This window comes from Rhinoderma darwinii, chromosome 4, assembly GCF_050947455.1.
Source record: "Rhinoderma darwinii isolate aRhiDar2 chromosome 4, aRhiDar2.hap1, whole genome shotgun sequence".
NCBI classification, from domain to species: domain Eukaryota; kingdom Metazoa; phylum Chordata; class Amphibia; order Anura; family Rhinodermatidae; genus Rhinoderma; species Rhinoderma darwinii.
Window position 1 is genome coordinate 18,361,310 of NC_134690.1, and position 24,365 is coordinate 18,385,674.

The 24,365-nt window shown below is 38.6% G+C and overlaps 1 protein-coding gene across 2 annotated transcripts in view; it reads right to left on the reverse strand.

The window, feature by feature from the left end:
* The window catches only part of FAM167A (family with sequence similarity 167 member A), a 64,352-nt gene that overhangs the window by 14,660 nt on the left and 25,327 nt on the right, over positions 1–24,365 (reverse strand). Inside the window, exons 2-3 of one of the 2 annotated variants that reach the window (XM_075860880.1) lie at positions 10,652–10,700; positions 10,199–10,569 (exon numbers count right to left, since the gene is read on the reverse strand). In XM_075860880.1, coding sequence (XP_075716995.1) covers positions 10,199–10,567 — 369 coding nt within the window. In that variant the 5' untranslated portion in view covers positions 10,568–10,569; positions 10,652–10,700. Of the gene's footprint in view, positions 1–10,198; positions 10,701–24,365 lie in introns of both variants that reach the window. The other variant, XM_075860879.1, reaches the window with a different exon arrangement.

Consider the following 24,365-nt stretch of genomic DNA (forward strand, 5'->3'; position numbering starts at 1 on the left):
CAGATCAGTTTTCAATAGGCTTGAATCGTTGAGTCTATTGAGTGAAGGTTTTCATAGTGATGATAAATTACAGAGGTTAGTGAATTAGACTGATGGAAGTGTTATAACTTTTTAGTTTATTTAGGCAGGGTTCACACGACCATGTTACGTCCGTAATGTACGGAACGTATTTCGGTCGGAAGACCCGGACCGAACACAGTGCAGGGAGCCGGGCTCCTAGCATCATAGTGATGTACGACGCTAGGAGTCCCTGCCTCTGCGTGGAACTACTGTACCGTACTGTAATCATGATTACAGTACGGGACAGTTGTCATGCAGCGAGGCAGGGACTCCTAGCGTCGTACATCACTATGATGCTAGGAGCCCGGCTCCCTGCACTGTGTTCGGTCCGGGTCTTCCGACCGAAATACGTTCCGTACATTACGGACATAACATGGTCGTGTGAACCCTGCCTTAGAGCTAAGAAAGGTAAAAAAATATATAATATTTGTCTTACGTTTTCCTTGAAACAGCGCCACACTTTTCCTTAGGACATTGAAGGTATTGCCGCGCATCCTCAATTACTTAAATTGGGTTGAACTACAGTACCACGCATTGTCCATAGACAACGGTGGCCTTGTTTTTGGACAAAAAAGCAGATCTCCTCTTCACGTTCCATACAAAACTTCCAACAATGCTCAGCGCAATAAAATTGGCTATTTGTAAAGAAACAAAGAGCCCCTTTAAGGGTAGATTTGTAAGAGTTAGGCCCTTACTTATAGTAACACTCAGAATACTGCATCACTTGGAAAAGTTCCTTTTTGTATAAGAACAGTCTATCTAAATTAAAGTAAAAATATTATCAGAGTAGTCCAACAATACATCTCAGACCAAACAATATAGGCTGGCAAGCTGCTGCATTTACCTCAGTTTATAGTTTGATCTCCGGACACCAGGTGCTCTATTCTGTATGGATAGCCACTTACGGCCATTCTGCGCTGCAGCCGCTGTTATGTTGAGACCACACTCTGGTTCTTACCCCTCACAGATCCCAGCGTCTGCCCGCCTTGTCTCCTCAGCTCGGGCTCTGGTTTCATTAAGGGTACTAACCGGCCTGCTCCTCTACACACAGCTGCTCTGTAGACAGCTCACACAAGCCACCTCTGGATAAAGTTCTCCCCACACGTGCATGGATTAAAAACACTTCACAAACAAGAATATAATTACTAGAATACTGCCCCTTGTGTATAAAAATATAACTTCTATAATGCTGCACCTATATACAAGAATATAACTACTATAATACTGCTCCTATATACAAGAATATAACTACTATAATACTGCCCCCTATATACAAGAATATAACTACTATAAAACTGCTCCTATATACAAGAGTATAACTACTATAATACTGCCCCCTATATACAAGAATATAACTACTATAATACTGCCTCTATATACAAGAATATAACTACTATAATACTGCTCCTATATACAAGAATATAACTACTATAATATTGCCCCCTATATACAAGAATATAACTACTATAATACTGTCCCCTATATAAAAGAATATATCTACTATAATACTGCCCCCTATATACAAGAATATAACTATTATAATACTGCCCCCTATGTACAAGAATATAACTACTATAATACTGCCCCCTATATACAAGAATATAACTATTATAATACTGCCCCCTATGTACAAGAATATAACTACTATAATACTGCTCCCTATATACAAGAGCTCCCTATATACAAGAATATAACTACTATAATACTTCCCCTATATACAAGAATATAACTACTATAATACTATCTCCTATGTACAAGAATATAACTACTATAATACTGCCCCTATATACAAGAATATAACTACTATAATACTGCCCCTATATACAAGAATATAACTACTATAATACTGTCCCCTATATCCAAGAATATAACTACTATAATACTGCCCCCTATATACAAGAATATAACTACTATAATACTGCCCCCTATATACAAGAATATAACTACTATAATACTGCCCCTATATACAAGAATATAACTACTATAATACTGCTCCTATATACAAGAATATAACTATTATAATACTGCCCCTATATACAAGAATATAACTACTATAATACTGCCCCCTATGTACAAGACTATAACTACTATAATACTGCCCCCTATATACAAGAACATAACTACTATAATACTGACCCTATATACAAGAATATAACTACTATAATACTGCTCCTATATTCAAGAATATAACTACTATAATACTGCTCCTATATACAAGAATATAGCTACTATAATACTGCCCCTATATACAAGAATATAACTATTATAATATTGCACTTATATACAAGAATATAGCTACTATAATACTGCCCCTATATACAATAATATAACTACTATAATACTATCTCCTATGTACAAGAATATAACTACTATAATACTGCTCCCTATATACAAGAATATAACTACTATAATACTGCCTCCTATATACAAGAATATAACTACTATAATACTGCCCCTATATACAAGAATATAACTACTATAATACTGTCCCCTATATCCAAGAATATAACTACTATAATACTGCCCCCTATATACAAGAATATAACTACTATAATACTGCTCCTATATACAAGAATATAACTATTATAATACTGCCCCTATATACAAGAATATAACTACTATAATACTCCTATATACAAGAATATAGCTACTATAATACTGCCCCTATATACAAGAATATAACTATTATAATATTGCACTTATATACAAGAATATAACTACTATAATACTGTCCCCTATATAAAAGAATATATCTACTATAATACTGCCCCCTATATACAAGAATATAACTATTATAATACTGCCCCCTATGTACAAGAATATAACTACTATAATACTGCCCCCTATATACAAGAATATAACTATTATAATACTGCCCCCTATGTACAAGAATATAACTACTATAATACTGCTCCCTATATACAAGAATATAACTACTATAATACTTCCCCTATATACAAGAATATAACTACTATAATACTATCTCCTATGTACAAGAATATAACTACTATAATACTGTCCCCTATATCCAAGAATATAACTACTATAATACTGCCCCCTATATACAAGAATATAACTACTATAATACTGCCCCCTATATACAAGAATATAACTACTATAATACTGCCCCTATATACAAGAATATAACTACTATAATACTGCTCCTATATACAAGAATATAACTATTATAATACTGCCCCTATATACAAGAATATAACTACTATAATACTGCCCCCTATGTACAAGAATATAACTACTATAATACTGCCCCCTATATACAAGAACATAACTACTATAATACTGACCCTATATACAAGAATATAACTACTATAATACTATCTCCTATGTACAAGAATATAACTACTATAATACTGTCCCCTATATCCAAGAATATAACTACTATAATACTGCCCCCTATATACAAGAATATAACTACTATAATACTGCCCCCTATATACAAGAATATAACTACTATAATACTGACCCTATATACAAGAATATAACTACTATAATACTGCTCCTATATTCAAGAATATAACTACTATAATACTGCTCCTATATACAAGAATATAGCTACTATAATACTGCCCCTATATACAAGAATATAACTATTATAATATTGCACTTATATACAAGAATATAGCTACTATAATACTGCCCCTATATACAATAATATAACTACTATAATACTATCTCCTATGTACAAGAATATAACTACTATAATACTGCTCCCTATATACAAGAATATAACTACTATAATACTGCCTCCTATATACAAGAATATAACTACTATAATACTGCCCCTATATACAAGAATATAACTACTATAATACTGTCCCCTATATCCAAGAATATAACTACTATAATACTGCCCCCTATATACAAGAATATAACTACTATAATACTGCTCCTATATACAAGAATATAACTATTATAATACTGCCCCTATATACAAGAATATAACTACTATAATACTCCTATATACAAGAATATAGCTACTATAATACTGCCCCTATATACAAGAATATAACTATTATAATATTGCACTTATATACAAGAATATAACTACTATAATACTGTCCTCTATATAAAAGAATATATCTACTATAATACTGCCCCCTATATACAAGAATATAACTATTATAATACTGCCCCCTATGTACAAGAATATAACTACTATAATACTGCCCCCTATATACAAGAATATAACTATTATAATACTGCCCCCTATGTACAAGAATATAACTACTATAATACTGCTCCCTATATACAAGAATATAACTACTATAATACTTCCCCTATATACAAGAATATAACTACTATAATACTATCTCCTATGTACAAGAATATAACTACTATAATACTGTCCCCTATATCCAAGAATATAACTACTATAATACTGCCCCCTATATACAAGAATATAACTACTATAATACTGCCCCCTATATACAAGAATATAACTACTATAATACTGCCCCTATATACAAGAATATAACTACTATAATACTGCTCCTATATACAAGAATATAACTATTATAATACTGCCCCTATATACAAGAATATAACTACTATAATACTGCCCCCTATGTACAAGAATATAACTACTATAATACTGCCCCCTATATACAAGAACATAACTACTATAATACTGACCCTATATACAAGAATATAACTACTATAATACTATCTCCTATGTACAAGAATATAACTACTATAATACTGTCCCCTATATCCAAGAATATAACTACTATAATACTGCCCCCTATATACAAGAATATAACTACTATAATACTGCCCCCTATATACAAGAATATAACTACTATAATACTGACCCTATATACAAGAATATAACTACTATAATACTGCTCCTATATTCAAGAATATAACTACTATAATACTGCTCCTATATACAAGAATATAGCTACTATAATACTGCCCCTATATACAAGAATATAACTATTATAATATTGCACTTATATACAAGAATATAGCTACTATAATACTGCCCCTATATACAATAATATAACTACTATAATACTATCTCCTATGTACAAGAATATAACTACTATAATACTGCTCCCTATATACAAGAATATAACTACTATAATACTGCCTCCTATATACAAGAATATAACTACTATAATACTGCCCCTATATACAAGAATATAACTACTATAATACTGTCCCCTATATCCAAGAATATAACTACTATAATACTGCCCCCTATATACAAGTATATAATTACTATAATACTGCCCCTATATACAAGAATATAACTACTATAATACTGCTCCTATATACAAGAATATAACTATTATAATACTGCCCCTATATACAAGAATATAACTACTATAATACTCCTATATACAAGAATATAGCTACTATAATACTGCCCCTATATACAAGAATATAACTATTATAATATTGCACTTATATACAAGAATATAACTACTATAATACTGCCCCTTATATACAAGAATATAACTACTATAATACTGCCCCTATATACAAGAATATAATTACTATAATACTGCCCCTATATACAAGACTATAACTACTATAATACTGCCCCCTATATACAAGAATTTAACTACTATAATACTGCCCCTATATACAAGAATATAACTACTATAATACTGCTCCTATATAAAAGAATATAACTACTATAATACTGCCCCTATATACAAGAATATAACTAGTATAATACTCCTATATACAAGAATATAGCCACTATAATACTGCCCCCTATATACAAGAATATAACTATTATAATACTGCACCTATATACAAGAATATAACCACTATAATACTGCCTCCTATATACAAGAATATAACTACTATGATACTGTCCCCTATATACAAGAATATAACTATCATAATACTGCTCCTATGTACAAGAATATAACTACTATAATACTGCCCCCTATATACAAGAATATAGCTACTATAATACCGCCCCTATATACAAGAATATAACTATTATAATACTGCACCTATATACAAGAATATAACTACTATAATACTGCCTCCTATATACAAGAATATAACTACTATAATACTGCCCCCTATATACAAGAATATAACTATTATAATTCTGCTCCTATGTACAAGAATATAACTACTATAATACTGCCCCTATGTACAAGAATATAACTACTATAATACTGCCCCCTATATACAAGAATATAACTACTATAATACTGCCCCCTATATACAAGAATATAGCTACTATAATACCGCCCCTATATACAAGAATATAACTATTATAATACTGCACCTATATACAAGAATATAACTACTATAATACTGCCTCCTATATACAAGAATATAACTACTATAATACTGCCCCCTATATACAAGAATATAACTATTATAATTCTGCTCCTATGTACAAGAATATAACTACTATAATACTGCCCCCTATATACAAGAATATAACTACTATAATACTGCCCCCTATATACAAGAATATAACTACTATAATACTGCCCCCTATATACAAGAATATAACTACTATAATACTGCCCCTATATACAAGAATATAACTACTATAATACTGCTCCTATATACAAGAATATAACTACTATAATACTGCCCCCTATATACAAGAATATAACTACTATAATACTTCCCCTATATACAAGAATATAATTACTATAATACTGCCCCTATATACAAGACTATAACTACTATAATACTGCCCCCTATATACAAGAATTTAACTACTATAATACTGCCCCTATATACAAGAATATAACTATTATAATATTGCACTTATATACAAGAATATAACTACTATAATACTGCCCCTTATATACAAGAATATAACTACTATAATACTGCCCCTATATACAAGAATATAATTACTATAATACTGCCCCCTATATACAAGAATGTAACTACTATAATACTTCCCCTATATACAATAATATAACTACTATAATACTGCCCCTAAATTCAAGAATATAACTACTATACTACTGCCCCCTATATACAAGACTATAACTACTATAATACTGCCCCCTATATACAAGAATAGAACTACTATAATACTGTCCCCTATATACAAGAATATAACTATTATAATACTGCTCCTATGTACAAGAATATAACTACTATAATACTGCCTCTATATCCAAGAATATTTCTACTATAATACTGCCCCTATGTACAGGAATATAACTACTATAATACTGCCCCCTATGTACAAGAATATAACTACTATAATACTGCTCCCTATATACAAGAATATAACTACTATAATACTGCCCCTATATACAAGAATATAACTACTATAATACTGCTCCTATATACAAGAATATAACTACTATAATACTGCTTCTATATACAAGAATATAACTACTATAATACTGCCCCCTATATACAAGAATATAACTATTATAATACTGCCCTATATACAAGAATATAACTACTATAATACTGCCTCCTATCTACAAGAATATAACTACTATAATACTGCTCCCTATATACAAGAATATAACTACTATAATACTGCCCCCTTTATACAAGAATATAACTACTATAATACTGCTCCCATATACAAGAATATAACTACTATAATACTGCTCCTATATACAAGAATATAACTACTATAATACTGCCCCCTATTTAAAAGAATATAACTACTATAATACTGCCCCCTTTATATAAGAATATAACTACTATAATACTGCCCCCTATGTACAAGAATATAACTACTATAATACTGCCCCCTATATACAAGACTATAACTACTATAATACTGCTCCTATATACAAGAATATAACTACTATAATACTGCCCCCTATATACAGGAATATATCTACTATAATACTGCTCCTATATACAAGAATATAACTACTATAATACTGCTCCTATATACAAGACTATAACTACTATAATACTGCTCCTATATACAAGAATATAACTACTATAATACTGCTCCCTATATACAAGTATATAACTATTATAATACTGCCCTAATGGCATTTTACTGTGGTAATGGTTTGCCTTGTAAGGTTGTACAGTGCATACGCTGTCACATTTGAAGACAATATATGATGGGCTATAATGTATTTCCATGAGCACTAAAGCCGATTTGGGGGTCAAATATCACCCACTGGCCTGACCTGAGACTGGGAGACTGGAGCTTTGTTTCGTTTTTACAGGACTTGGCAGTATAAGTGAATCCTGCAGCATCTTTTATGTGCTGAGACAAGTTCATGTCAAGCTCCTCACTGAGCTGTCTGTAGTCTGGACGAGACTTATTTTAGTAACGGCTCGTATTGTAAGGATTATCCTCTGACTGGCAAATATTCAGCCCTAAGAATGGCAACGTGACCCATAAAAATCAGCGGCCTCTTGTTTTTCATTGATACTACACAAAGGTCTAGTGTTTCCACCTATGACATTCACGTAGTATGACCATGAGGATGGTCGTTCATGGAGAAAAAAATATAATCTGGTCCCCAGTTTTTTCGACCGCAGCAAGGGTCCTGGTGGAAGTTCGCTATAGATACCACCACTATTGAAAGGAGGGGTGAAGGAGGCCATAGACATGTTGTCACTGATTGATCATGTATGGGGCTTAAAGATCAACATTGCAATAAGATGTCTGTGGCCACCCTCTTCTAATAGTCTTCTAATAACAGGGGCACAGGGGACAGGGTTCACAGTTGTACCTGGTACCTAAGGAGGTCCAACGGACCTTCTGTCACATACAAAGACACCACTACTATAAATGGCTCATGGTAATTGCAGGGCTCTGTTACATAAAAGTGTTGTCTGCTTCAAAAAACATTTTCATATAACCTATTACGTCTTTCTGAGTTAATACAGGGTAGACATTTTTAGGGCCTCCATTGATTTTTCCTATAGTGGAGAGCAGCTATACTTTCTGTCTCTGGAGGACCCGGACATCTGTGCATCAGAAGGACAACCCAGACAATATGTAATTCTTAATTTCCCCTGTGGTGGTGCTGCAGGGAAAACAAATACTTGCTGTCCGGTTCCCTACCTGATTACTGTGAGTTTCAGTAGTGAGATCCTCTGTGATCCGTTTATTTTTGTGGGACTTTCGAACAGGAAAGAGATTGCCAAGTGTGGACAACTTCTTTCAGAGCGGCCTTAAACGATTTATCCGTTGCCTACAAGATGAATGTTTGAGTCTTTGGCCGACTTAAGAAGTCATATTATAATGGTAGACATAAGTTTACGAGCTGATGAGTTGGGTGTTGGGTGAGGGGTTTCCTCACTACTCTTCCACTGAATTAACGTTGCTTATGTTACGTAAGGTGCCAACCTCCATAGAATTGTTACGACAAGGGATTCGCTTTATACAATTTGACGTCTGCCGGGTCGTCTAGTCATTAATTATGGTAATGGTCGCTGAAGTTATTTCTCTCTCATTTGCATTATTAATAACACCTCAGAACATTTATCAGCAGGAACCGGATAGTGGATGAAGAGGAATACATAATTCACCAAGGAATGAAAATTAATGATGTCAAACTAGGATTCAGTTGTCACTTAAATCACGGCTTACCTTCCAGAATGTGTATATCTCTGAAAAGTCTATCTCTTACCTAATGGTGTAAATATATCCTGCTGTATGGCAGCAGCTTATTTCTTCCACCCCATAAAAAACCCCAAAAAACATGCATGCTCGACCGAGTGGAGTCAGGACTCAGGAGGAATAGTCTCATGTATGGTCAGATTTAGGAGATACAGAAACTAGATTGCTCTGGAAGTGTCAGGAACCCCCTTAATTAAGGCAAAGGTGGTTGGCACCAATTGGCCGCAAATGCTAAATTAGGTGTGTGGAACTATTAAGATGCAGAAATCAACTTCTCGAATTAGAACCTAGGTGACCTTTGGGGCTGGAGGAAGGTCAGTAGTAGAGTACCAGCTGCCGGTGCATCATAACAAGTAACATTCAAGGTAAGATCAATTTCATGGATTTACGGGAATGTGAGCCCGTGGTAAGTGGTGGGTGAACCACGTTACACCATCTTCAGCACAATAGTCCTCTTAATGCATTTTGATTTTACTTCCAAGATTGAATGATCAGTCTAATGGTGTGCACAGAGCAGAATTTCTTCAGCAGTCATCAGTAATATGAGAAGATAAAGCAACTTACCAGCTCCTTCCTGAGCCAAATCAGAGCCTCATCGATGCTATCAAAGCCGTGGATCTTCCCTGACGTAAGTGTGTTGCTTTCCTTTGGGACAGATATGGTCTTCTGGACCTGATTCACCTCAAGAGTGGAGCATATTCCCCCACCAGTCTGTTTTTGTTCCTCCAACTCTTGTTCCTCAGGAGGCTTTGGGTTCTTCCAGGGTTGATCCTCAAGCTTTGCTCTCCATTCTACATAGGATGGTCTCCTGGTCTCTAGTCTCAACTTCTCAGTTAGGGCCTTCAAGTTTCGTAGATGGTCATCTGTTGGTTGGACTGAGTTATTTTCAGCTTCATCTTCGGGTTCCTCAATTTGTATCTTTGGTAATGACATGACTTTGAGACAGACAAAGACTGATTATGGTAAAAATAGTCTTACGATCCACTTCATGCCTCCAGACAATCACAGAGAAATTACCAATCTGGTTTTCATTGACTATGCTGGCTCGTCAGCTCGATTACAGCATCTGAAAATAAAGTGTCAACGGATGTAATTAAAACGTGACTCGTTAAGCAAATACAATGAAACCAGTGACTGAATGATAATCAAGAATGAATTGAAAAACAATGTATCAAGACTTTCTGGCTTTGCAAAAATAAATAAAAAAGTCATTGGATGACGCAGATTTTTGAGGCTACTGGTAGGGACGAGAATTATAGACATTTGTTTCAGCCACTGTGATTTTGCCCATTTGTGAATATTTTGTTTTAGGGCTTCGAATCATTAAAAGGTGAGCCAAAAATAAGACATCACAGTTCTACAGGATGCAAAATGTGATATTCTTCAATCTTACAATCTTCATCTTATAGTCGCATACAGTATTAGTAATACACAATAGGATCATTCCACAATTAATGCAACATGTGTTTTGCGTACCCTCTTAATATATCACAAATTTGCACTTGTTTTAGGAGTTAATTATAGTATTCCTGGTAATAGGGTAATACAGTTAGAGACAGAGCACTGGAGAGGTAAGGGGGGAAGAGGGGGTGATGCTGAAGTCCCTTTGTTTTAGCAAGTCTGGGATTCATGCTGTGAGAGGGGAGGAGGGAGTTGCAGGGGGAAGGAGGTAGCTAATGGGTAAGAGCACACATCACAGCTCAGCTGTCACACCAGGCAGAGCACATCCACTGGTAGGTAGTCTTTTAGGCCAAGATTGCTAAAGAAGTCTAAAGGGGGTTTTATACTGGGCGGTTATTGGGCATTGTTGCCGATAATTGCCCCGCCTAAAGAGGGGAATGATCAGCAGATGAACGAGCAAACGCTCAATCATCTGCTGGTCGTATCGTTATAAAAAATGTCTCGTTGATCAGCGATCGCTGTACCGGCCAAAATCGGCCGGTGTAATGGGGCCTTAAGTCACACAACAGGTTTACAAAAGGTAAATATAATCAAGTAAACTTCAAGTTCTTGCTGCGTTGATCCAGAAAAAGTGTATTTTGTTGATAGAACAAAAGTAGAAATGGTAAAATTTAGAGGTGCCTGATAGCTTGTGGTCTACAAGAGAACCATGCGGGACGTAGTTCTTGGCTATAGCTCATAGATGGGTGTTCCGATGGTCAAGGGACCCTATTACCTCAACATGCAACACCAGAGCATATGACACGGCCTTAAAATGTGTCACTGTAAAGTGACACAATTTGTTAGAGAAGTATTGTCTTACACATTTACTCATGTCCACAGAATATGCCATATATTTCTGATAGGTGGGGGGTTTCACCACCGGAACGCCGATTTATCCGAAGATTGGGGATTCCCAGACCCCCCCGCTATACCAGGCGATACGACTGGTGGCAGTGTATGTAGACACAGACTGAATGGAGAAGTGTATATCCAATTAAGGCTATAATAGTATATATGGAAACAGGTGAGTAAGCCGGCTGCCACGCCTGTCCGCACACAGGTCTCTCCCTATAGATGGGGATCACCATTTGTGTGGATATTCCATACATATCTTACATGGAAAATCCCTTTAAATAATAATAATACAGCAGTAAGTATAATAATATTCTTCTAAAAATGTATAATAAATCCATTACCTCCATTCTCCAATCCTTCGGACTCCATTCCCAGTAGATGATATTTATGCTTTTAATATTACGTAGCCGAAACGGAAACTTATGTTTCTGTGAAAAGGTCGGAGTCCTTTTATGCTAATGTTTTACACACAGGTAAGATTTCTATATATCTGAAGTCCTTGGCAGGTAAAGTACATTGCTGTTTACTCAGTGGCGTTTACATAGTATAAGCATACAAGGCTTCTAGGAAAGACAACTATAGCCATGGTGCAATATACTAATCCTTCAGTCCTAACTTGAGATAGAGACGATTTATGGGAAAGACTGAGACCAGCCTGTACTCCCGAAGGCATAAGTGATGACATCACACAGAGCCTGGTGACATCACTTATTATAAGTAGCTCAGTTGATTGGGTGGTTGAGCATCAAGAGCTACTATCAATGTCATAAAAAGTTATCTGACCTCTTCATACAGTGATGTACAACATAAAGCGCAGAGAACCCCATAGCAAAGATAAAAATGAGGTCCCTTTCAGGAGCTGCTTGACACCAACACACTTCTAACAACGTTCTTTAATTACTCAAGTTCATTTATCTATTCCTTGTTTGCTAACAATGTAGCACTTATTGATACCCCTGTGCAGGTTCTCACCACCCACCAAAATGTGCCTCCTCTCTCCAGGGGCTCCATAGCAGCCACATGGGCGGCCTCTATAATATATGTATGCCCTTGGTTCTAGGCAGAACTCCACTGCTGGGGCCCATCATCTGAATGGAGCAGAACAGGGGTCCTTCTGCCACTGCCCAGTTGGTTGATGGCTCAGTCTACGGGCGGATTTACACGAGCGTGTGCGTTTTTGCGCATGCAAAAAAACGCTGCGTTTGGCGTGCGCAAAAGGCACTTAACAGCTACGTGTGTCATCACATAGGATGTGCGGCTGCGTGATTTTCACGCACCCATTGACTTCAATGGGTGCGTGATGCACGAACAACGCAGAAAAATAGGACCTGTCGTGAGTTTTACGAAGTGGACTCACTCTGCGCAAAAATCACGGACCGTCTGCACTGCCCCATAGACTTGCATAGGTCCGTGCGATACGCGTGAAAAACACGCGGGTGGCACGGACGTATATCGCGTTCGTGTAAATCCGCCCTACCTCTGCTTTTGTTTAATAATTAACACAGTTTATAGGCTGTGTACACCTATCATTGGCTTTAATGCAACTTTTTAATTGTTTTTTTATTAACATTTTATTTTACTTTTTGAGATGAAGCTTCTATTAATCCTGGATACATACATACATAGATACATGTATGTATCCATGTATCTATGTATGTATGTATGTATGTATGTATGTATGTATGTTTCTATCCATGTATGTATGTATGTATGCATGTATGTATGTATGTATGTATGTATCCAGGATTAATAGAAGCTGCATCTCAAAAAGTAAACAACATTTTAAAGAAAAAACAATTAAAAAGTTGCATTAAACACAATGATACATTGTTTTATGGGGGAAATTTTTTTTTCCAAAACTTTACATAGTCTTTAAGGACTTTTTCATTTACTCCATTCCTTGCATGGAATCTCCCAGTTTGTGGGTTCACTCAGGCACAGAACATCTGATTGCTACAATTAGAATATTTGTCTCATAAAAATAGTTGACATTGTTACAAAAATGTACTTGAACTCTTGCCCTGTGCTACATTGTTTATTCTTGGTTGATGGTTGTTACATGTGATGAGAGGAGCGGGTCGTCAACAGAGGGAGATTGTTAACGTTTTTATATAAATAACGCTTAATCATTGTATAATGGAAGTTCTACAGATTTCTCATATATGTTGTTTCAGTTCGTCACCATTTTCAAAACCTCTGCTTGCTGTCAGTAAATGATAGCATTCTTCTTTACTTCCAGAGGCTAATAACCCGTCGTGACCGTTTGCTACAATTGTATTCAGTCTAGACAAGTCTCTGTAAGTCAACAGGCTGATACATTTTACCTGCACTGATACATTGTAGCAAACTATCAGGACAGGAGAGAGATTTGTGCTGTTCACCTCACACAGTTTTTTTCTACACGGGATACAATAGTAGCAAACTCTCAGCTGTGAGAAGTTTTTCGCCTCTGGGTGTAAACAAGAATGTTCCTGTTTACTGACAGCAAGCAGAGGAATTGAAACACAGGAGTATATTAGAAAGTTGTAGCACATTTTTTTTAAAAATATACAATGATTTAACCTAAATACTCTTAACACAAGAAACTCCATTTAAAGGTTTTCTACTTTAGACATTTCTGTGTGATAGTTGGGGGTGTACAAATGACCACACCATACAGTGCCTAACTATAAATGGCATACAGAATGGTGCCAAAAACAGTGCTGCCACCATACACACGGATGCGATGTCTATTCACACTCCCGTCACCTTGGTAAAGTTTCTATGGGACTTACTCACACAGCACAGCATGATCTCGCGAGATCACGCTGTGCTGTCATCCATGTCCATCTGTACTCACAGTAGAGCGTGATCTCGCGAGATCACGCTGTGATTAAGTCCCACAGTAACTTTACCGAAGTGTCGGGAGTATGAATAGACAGGGTTCAGTGACGGGTTCAGTGACAGCGGGTCCTGCGTGTCATCGAGCTGTTATTGATCACATCTTTGTTCATAACTTAGATGTGATCGATTACAGGTGGATCCTGCGTGTCTTTGACCCGCTGTCACTCAACCCGTCAGTCCCGCTGAGCTGACGGATTCAGGTCTGAGCAAACGATACAGCTGCTCTGTATACAGGATACAAAGCAGCTGTATCTCAAAAAGTAAAAATCATTCTTAATAAAATTTATTTAGGAAGTTGCACCAAACACACTGATACACTGTTTTATTTAAAAACAAAGCCATGCACAATTTTATTAACCTCCCCCCCAAAAAAAACGATGTCAACGGTGTACATAGGCTTTAAGGTTCATGTCTAAATGAAGGAATGGGGAAAATCCACATTGTGCTTTTTTTGTGCCATGATAATAAATGAGAGGTTGTCGCAGCCCCGCCCCTGTTGTCAGGATCTTAGTGATAGTGGAAAAGGGAACCGAAGAAAAACTTAAAATGTCCCCTTATTTTAATGATTTCTGCATGTACACACCATTCTTGGGAAAGGAGAAGGAGGTCAAACTAAGCTGGGCCCCCACACCACCATGTTTAATAGTGTATATTAGGGAATTGCTTAAAGGAGGTTTCCAGTTTGATGCACATAAAGCAGTGTTCTAATATAGTTTTCGTTTCATTTCTTCACCGTTTTCAATAATTCTGCTTGCTGTAAGTGTATCCAGAGGCAGAAAACCTGTAAAAAAACCCGAATACTTCTCACAGCTGAGGGTTTGCTACTATTGTATTCAGTCTAAACAATTCTTTGTTAGCTAAATAGTCTGGACTCCAGGCTGATAAATTTTATCTGCACTGATACATTGTAGCAAACAATCAAGACAGGAGATAGATTTGTCTAGAATGGATACAATTTTAGCAAACCCTCAACTGTGAAAAGTAAAAGCTCTGTTGGGGTTTCAGCCTCATCCAATGACAGTAAGCAGAGATCTTGAAAATAGTGAGGAATTGAGCCACAATGTAGATTAGAAAGTTGTAGAACGATGAAACTTTTTTTTACATACAACTGGAAACTCCCTAACATAACATTATTACGGAAATTTCCCCTAGAATCCAATCTAAGCCTCTATAGCTGGGATACAGACTACAGACTGTCCTAAAACAGTCCCCTGCTATGTGACTGGCAGCAGGGGATCCTGACTGGCAGCAGGGGATCCTTGTGGAGTTGGATTTTCCCTTGGCAGATCTTATGATTATTATCGGGCCCCTCTACAACTAGCAGTACAGATAATAACACTATCAATGGCGTCCATAGGACATCGGGGGCCCCATAGCTAAAATCAAAATGGGCTCCCAATTAAGGTGTCGGGTTTGGCCACCCAGGACAGAAAGGACAACTGTTTGCTTTACCCTCCCCGCTCTTTCCATGACCCTTGGGCCGCTTCCCCGTTCTTTGCTAACAATGCAGTTCCATTGGCCAGGGCAGTCTTCCATAGGTTCCCACCACCCAGTAGCATAGGGGATAAGACCAACCAGGACTATGGGGACCTCCCTTCAAGAAGACAGATTGGACGGCCTCCATGCTATGTATGTCCTGCAAAGTATTGATTAGATCATAGGAAGAGCACCCAACATGACTGAGTAAAGGCCCTAATACACCGGCCAATTTTGACAGGTCGTTGATCGGCGCTCGTATGCTCCTGTCACACGAAGCTATGGATAGGGACGAGCGGTCGTTTCTCCGATCGCTCGTCCCCATACATTATCATCATGTCGGCAGCGCGTCTCACTGGTTTTTTTTTGGGTTCTGCCAACTTTCATCTAATGCGTATGGTAGACAGTAGGCCAGTCTTGCCAAAATCATTGGGTTCTGCCAACTTTCATCTAATGTGTATGGGCACCGGTACTCTACTAAACCACCATCACCAGCAATGAGTTCGAGAAATTAAAAGATTATGATTATTACTTTCTTTTTTTCGTCTTCCACTTGGCCTCTGAATTCACTTATTTACTTCCTTCCCTCCTTCTCTTCCATTATCCAGATTCCTCAACTTTCCTAGTGGTGGAAACATATCACTAACTGCCCCTTATCTCTGAGACTCCAGTAGAATTGGGTTATTCGTCAACTGGTACTCTGGAAGTTACAGCCCTGAGTCTGAAGGGTTAAGGCGATAGACATCAGAACTCATGAGAGCACCTTGCAAGGTTTTCTTTGTCCCAAGCTAAAAGCTCTGCCTCTGCGATCAGGTTACAGATGTTCTTAGAAGATACCTGGAGTGAAGACCCCAGACTCTCTTTTTATTTCAGTACAAAATGGAAATCTAAGTCTTTTATCAAGCCCATAGTCAGTAAAAGTCGTCCTGTCTCGTCTAGACGCTTCACAGCTTGTGGGAATCATCTGCGCACAATGGGGGGAAGAGACGTGGGAGTATCAGGATTCCTTTCAAACATGACATAGATACAAACGGCCCATTAAGGTACAACAACCATTCATCCTATATTATAGCCCAGGTAACAATGTTAAATGCGGCTACTGTCAAATGATTCATAAGCACGACAAGGAAATTGCTATTGTCATTTTTACGATACACACCCAAAAATATTGAAAAACAAACCTGCCCACTCACCTGACCTACAGTAAGATAGTGCGGGATCATGTTCTAGACAGAAATATGGTGGGAAGACGAATGGAGAGCTTTACCGCCTCAGTGTATGGAGACAGATCCAAATTGGGCGGACAGCAGAAAGTAAAGGCCCTTTTACACTGGTCAATTATCGGGCAAATGCTCGTTCATCGACTGATCATATCATTTTCAATACTGAAACTATTATCAACAGGGGGATACGCTGCCGACACGATAGAACTGTCTGGGGACGAGCGATCGGAGTAACGAGCGCTCGTCCCCATGCTAGCGCCTTGAGAAAGGAGCAAATGAGTGGCGATCATCGAGATGTCTCCTTGATCGGCGCTCATTTACACGGCCCATGTCGGATCGCGTACCACCATCCTAGAGGGGGTTTTACACTGGGCAATTATCGTGCAAACGATCGCTCATAAAATGCTCGTTGCCGATAATTGCCCAGTGTAAACAGGCAGCGATCAGCAGATGAATGAGCAAACGCTCGATCATCTGCTGGTCGTATCATTTTAAAAAAGTTAAATATTATCATTGTCGGCAACACATCACCCTGAGACACGCCGACGACATGATAATGATGTATGGGGACGAGCGATCCGAAAACCGACTGCTCGTCCCCATCCATAGCTCCGTGTGACAGGAGCAGACGAGCGCCGATCAACGAGCTGTCTCGTTGATCGGCGCTCGCTGCACCAGCCAAATTCGGCCGGTGTAATAGGGGCTTTAGGGATAAGATAGTCAAAGATGTAATGGTCCCCCCCCACCCCCGATTTGTTGAGTGTTCAACTATTTTCATGCTTATCTGGAAAGGGTCTACATTTGGGAATCAACCCATAAGAAATAGATCCTGTGTAACGAAGCCCGTAATGACCAATAAAGGATCTATGAGTCCACCTATGGCGCTATAGGTCACTGACTATATAGAGATATCATGAGGTTATTATGAACTAAACAATGATGTCAAGGATTATATAGTAGCCCTATAGAGATCTAGGAAGGTTCTTGAGTCCATATAAAGTACTTTAGATAATTGGAAATCTATATAGGGATATTATGAGGTTAAATGGAGGCATTATGACTCTATACTATGATATAAATTATTATATATCTGCCCATGAAAGATCTATAGGGTATTGTAGACTAAAGGTGGGTTTACATGGACAGATTTTGAATGGGCAGATGAAGAACGCTAAAAACTATAATGCTCTATGAAGGGTTTAGGAATCCACATATGACCCTACAGGGGGTCTGTAGGCTTAAATGCAAAAACTCATACCCTATAGTCCACGAGTCCACATATGGCACTGGAAGACTATATAGATATGGCATGAGGTTGTACGGGCCATTAGGAGTCTAAACATTGACTTGAAGGGTTGTATAGTAGCCTTATAAAGATATATGGGGGTTTGTAGACGAATATGTAAAAACCACAATACCCTACAAAGGCTCTATGAGTCTATATAGGGCACTTTAGGGTATTACAGACCTATCATAAGGTTATATGGTAGCATTTTGAGGCTAGGCAGTGATGGTATGGATTATGTAGTAGTTCGGCACCCTATAGTCCAGAAACGATACATTCTAATCTGGAGTAAGAAAGAGACATCAGATGAAGATCTCTCCACATCGGGACGGAGAATAAAACCCCCAATGGATGGTCGACACCTGACACCATTAATAAAATATATTTTTTTATTATTGATAATCTGGACGATCTTATAATCTGACACCCCGTTTAGTCCTTTGGGTGCCGTATTATGGGAATCTGTAGAAAAAATTTTTGTAGGAAAAAAAAAATCTTTCTTTTTATCTTCCCTCCTGTTTACCCAGAGACGAAGGCGAATGTCGGAGATCAAATTATGATCAACTTCTCAGCTATTAAATAATCTCCAAAAATCAATAGGAGGGATCGAGTTACCCGGGGAGATGGACGCCGGGATATTTGCGGGAGTGAAGTTCTTGCATTATTGTCCTTCTCTCTGACGTGACAGGTCCCTGCCCTGATCAATAGTCCATAGTCGGTGTGGAGTACGCGGTGTAGCATGTTTCACCTCGCCAGTCCCCTTAGGCCGTGTAATGTTCATGAATAAGAAAATTTTGGGGGTTTCCATGGAAACGAGTGCAGTAAGGGACATAATGAAATATTCTTCCCGGCAGTTCGCAATTACGCGGAGTGAAACTCGTTTACCAGAGGCATTGTTACTCACTTATGAGTCAATGTGCACCTGTCTGGCGGGGCCGCAAAAACATTTTCTTAAAGGAACATCGAGACTAAAATCTATTGGCTGCTGTGTAGTTTACTGCACTCTATTGTTCCCTGTTATCAGCCGTTTCAGGCTGGTCAGGGATGAATCCCCTGCTGCTGCATAAGTAAGCAGATTTTACTGTCTGAAGCCTGGGAAAGTTGGGCGACAACCTCTATAGGACTTGGCAGCCCAATTGGTTGTCAACCAGCTTTCCTAAAAACAGAAGGCAGAATGGATTTTTTTTTTCTTTACTTTTCATACATATGGTAAGGGTTGCCCTTTGGGGGGGCTGGATCCATTTAAATATCAAATATATAATCAAATGTGACCCCTTTCGGCTGGCCTCAAGGCTCCAAAGAATAATGCTGGCCATACACGCAAGATAGCTTCTACCAAATTCTCTTTCGACCCACAGATTTCCCCCCTGTTCTCCCTATAAACATTCACCCCTCTACTTGTTAAAAAGATCCCCTGATCACAATGTGTCCCCCTGCTGGGACCCCCAGCGATCAGCTGTAATCTATTGGGAAACCTGGAAGTGTTCAGTTTCCCTGCAGCGCCACCACAGGAGAAATTAAGTATTACACAGTGTCCATTCATATCAATGTGTTGTCTGTGTAAGGCCTCATTTACACGAGCGTAATATACGCGCGTGCTTTTCACGCGTGTCGTACGCACCTATATTACTCTATGGGGCAGTGCAGACGATGCGTGAATTTTGCGCAGCACGAGTGCGTTGCGTAAAACTCACGACATGTTCTATAATCGTGCGTTTTTCGCGCATCACGCACCCATTGAAGTCAATGGGTGCGTGAAAACCACGCATGCCGCACGGAAGCACTTCCGTGCGAACTGTGTGATTCGCGCAAGAGCTGTCAAACTGAATGTAAACAGAAAAGCACCACGTGCTTTTCTGTTTACAAACATCTGAACGGAGTGTCTTAGACATGAGCAAACCGAACTTTACCGGGTTCGGCCGAACTCGTTTTGACCGAACCCGGCAGGAGACAGTCACTGTGCAGGGTGCTGAAAGAGTTAAACTGGTTCAGCACCCTGGACAGTGACTTCCGATTCCAATATACGTGAACGTGTAAAAAAAAAAAAAAGTTCTGACTTACCGATAACTCCCGGCTTCTTCCTCCAGTCTGACCTCCCGGGATGACAATTCAGTCCAAGTGACAGCTGCAGCCAATCACAAGCCAAGCACAGGCTGCAGCGGTCACATGGACTGCCGTGTCATCCAGGGAGGTGGGGCCAGATGTCAAGAGAGGCGCGTCACCAAGGACGTGTCACCAAGGACGCGTCACCAAGGCAACGGCCGAGAAGTTCTCGGTAAGTACGAACCTCTTTTTTTTTAAACAGGTTACTCGATATGGTGATCGGAATGCACTGTCGAGGGTGCTGAAAGAGTTGCTGCCGATCAGTTAACTCTTTCAGCACCATGGACAGTGACTGACGTCGACTAGCCTCATCTCTATGATGGCGGCTGCACGAAAATCACGCAGCCGCGCATCATACACGGATGACACACGGAGCTGTCAAGTGCCTTTTGCGCACGCAAAACGCACACACTCGTGTAAATGAGGCCTAATACAGGACAGGGCAGGTCCTCCAGAGAGAGAGAGAGAGAAACTCTTTATAACTGCTCTCCACTTTGACCAATTCATGAGAGTCCTGGACAGAAGACCCCCCCCCCCCCCCCTATTACTTAAAAATTATAGGGTATAGGAATATGGGGTTTCTAAACTGGACATCGCCTTTAACAGATATCCAAAAGCTGCTGGATTATCAGGACCCTGAACATAAGATGAAAATAACTTCCAGTGTTCGAACTTCCAAAGGGCTCTATGCCACATAAGGCAGGACTGATACTAGTTTTCTTTACTGTGACATCACTGTGTATTATCCTTGTACTGTGACATCACTGTGTATTATCCTCGTACGGTGACATCACTGTGTATTATCCTTGTACTGTGACATCACTGTGTATTATCCTCGTACTGTGGCATCACTGTGTATTATCCTTGTACTGTGACATCACTGTGTATTATCCTTGTACTGTGACATCACTGTGTATTATCCTTGTACTGTGGCATCACTGTGTATTATCCTTGTACGGTGGCATCACTGTGTATTATCCTCGTACTGTGACATCACTGTGTATTATCCTTGTACTGTGACATCACTGTGTATTATCCTCGTACGGTGACATCACTGTGTATTATCCTTGTACTGTGACATCACTGTGTATTATCCTCGTACTGTGGCATCACTGTGTATTATCCTTGTACTGTGACATCACTGTGTATTATCCTTGTACTGTGGCATCACTGTGTATTATCCTTGTACTGTGACATCACTGTGTATTATCCTTGTACTGTGGCATCACTGTGTATTATCCTTGTACGGTGGCATCACTGTGTATTATCCTCGTACTGTGACATCACTGTGTATTATCCTTGTACTGTGACATCACTGTGTATTATCCTCGTACGGTGACATCACTGTGTATTATCCTTGTACTGTGACATCACTGTGTATTATCCTCGTACTGTGGCATCACTGTGTATTATCCTTGTACTGTGACATCACTGTGTATTATCCTTGTACGGTGGCATCACTGTGTATTATCCTTGTACTGTGGCATCACTGTGTATTATCCTTGTACGGTGACATCACTGTGTATTATCCTTGTACTGTGACATCACTGTGTATTATCCTTGTACTGTGACATCACTGTGTATTATCCTTGTACTGTGACACCACTGTGTATTATCCTCGTACTGTGACATCACTGTGTATTATCCTTGTACTGTGACATCACTGTGTATTATCCTTGTACTTTGGCATCACTGTGTATTATCCTTGTACTGTGACATCACTGTGTATTATCCTTGTACTGTGACATCACTGTGTATTATCCTTGTACTGTGGCATCACTGTGTATTATCCTTGTACTGTGACATCACTGTGTATTATCCTTGTACTGTGGCATCACTGTGTATTATCCTTGTACTGTGACATCACTGTGTATTATACTTGTACTGTGACATCACTGTGTATTATCCTTGTACTGTGACATCACTGTGTATTATCCTTGTACTGTGGCATCACTGTGTATTATCCTTGTACTGTGACATCACTGTGTATTATCCTTGTACTGTGACATCACTGTGTATTATCCTTGTACTGTGACATCACTGTGTATTATCCTCGTACTGTGACATCACTGTGTATTATCCTCGTACTGTGACATCACTGTGTATTATCCTCGTACTGTGGCATCACTGTGTATTATCCTCGTACTGTGACATCACTGTGTATTATCCTTGTACTGTGGCATCACTGTGTATTATCCTTGTACTGTGACATCACTGTGTATTATCCTCGTACTGTGACATCACTGTGTATTATCCTCGTACTGTGACATCACTGTGTATTATCCTCGTACTGTGACATCACTGTGTATTATCCTCGTACTGTGACATCACTGTGTATTATCCTCGTACTGTGACATCACTGCGTATTATCCTTGTACTGTGACATCACTGTGTATTATCCTTGTACTGTGGCATCACTGTGTATTATCCTTGTACTGTGACATCACTGTGTATTATCCTCGTACTGTGACATCACTATGTATTATCCTCGTACTGTGACATCACTGAGTATTATCCTCGTACTGTGACACCACTGTGTATTATCCTCGTACTGTGACATCACTGTGTATTATCCTTGTACTGTGACATCACTGTGTATTATCCTTGTACTGTGACATCACTGTGTATTATACTCGTACTGTGACATCACTGTGTATTATCCTTGTACGGTGACATCATTGTGTATTATCCTTGTACTGTGACATCACTGTGTATTATCCTTGTACTGTGGCATCACTGTGTATTATCCTCGTACTGTGACATCACTGTGTATTATCCTTGTACTGTGGCATCACTGTGTATTATCCTCGTACTGTGACATCACTGTGTATTGTCCTCGTACTGTGACATCACTGGTTATTATCCTTGTACTGTGACATCACTGTGTATTATCCTTGTACTGTGACATCACTGTGTATTATCCTTGTACTGTGGCATCACTGTGTATTATCCTCGTACTGTGACACCACTGTGTATTATCCTCGTACTGTGACATCACTGTGTATTATCCTCGTACTGTGACATCACTGTGTATTATCCTCGTACTGTGACATCACTGTGTATTATCCTCGTACTGTGACATCACTGTGTATTATCCTCGTACTGTGACATCACTGTGTTTTATCCTCGTACTGTGACATCACTGTGTATTATCCTCGTACTGTGACATCACTGTGTATTATCCTTGTACTGTGATATCACTGTGTATTATCCTTGTACTGTGATATCACTGTGTATTATCCTTGTACTGTGGCATCACTGTGTATTATCCTTGTACTGTGGCATCACTGTGTATTATCCTTGTACTGTGACATCACTGTGTATTATCCTTGTACTGTGACATCACTGTGTATTATCCTTGTACGGTGACATCACTGTGTATTATCCTTGTACTGTGGCATCACTGTGTATTATCCTTGTACTGTGACATCACTGTGTATTATCCTTGTACTGTGACATCACT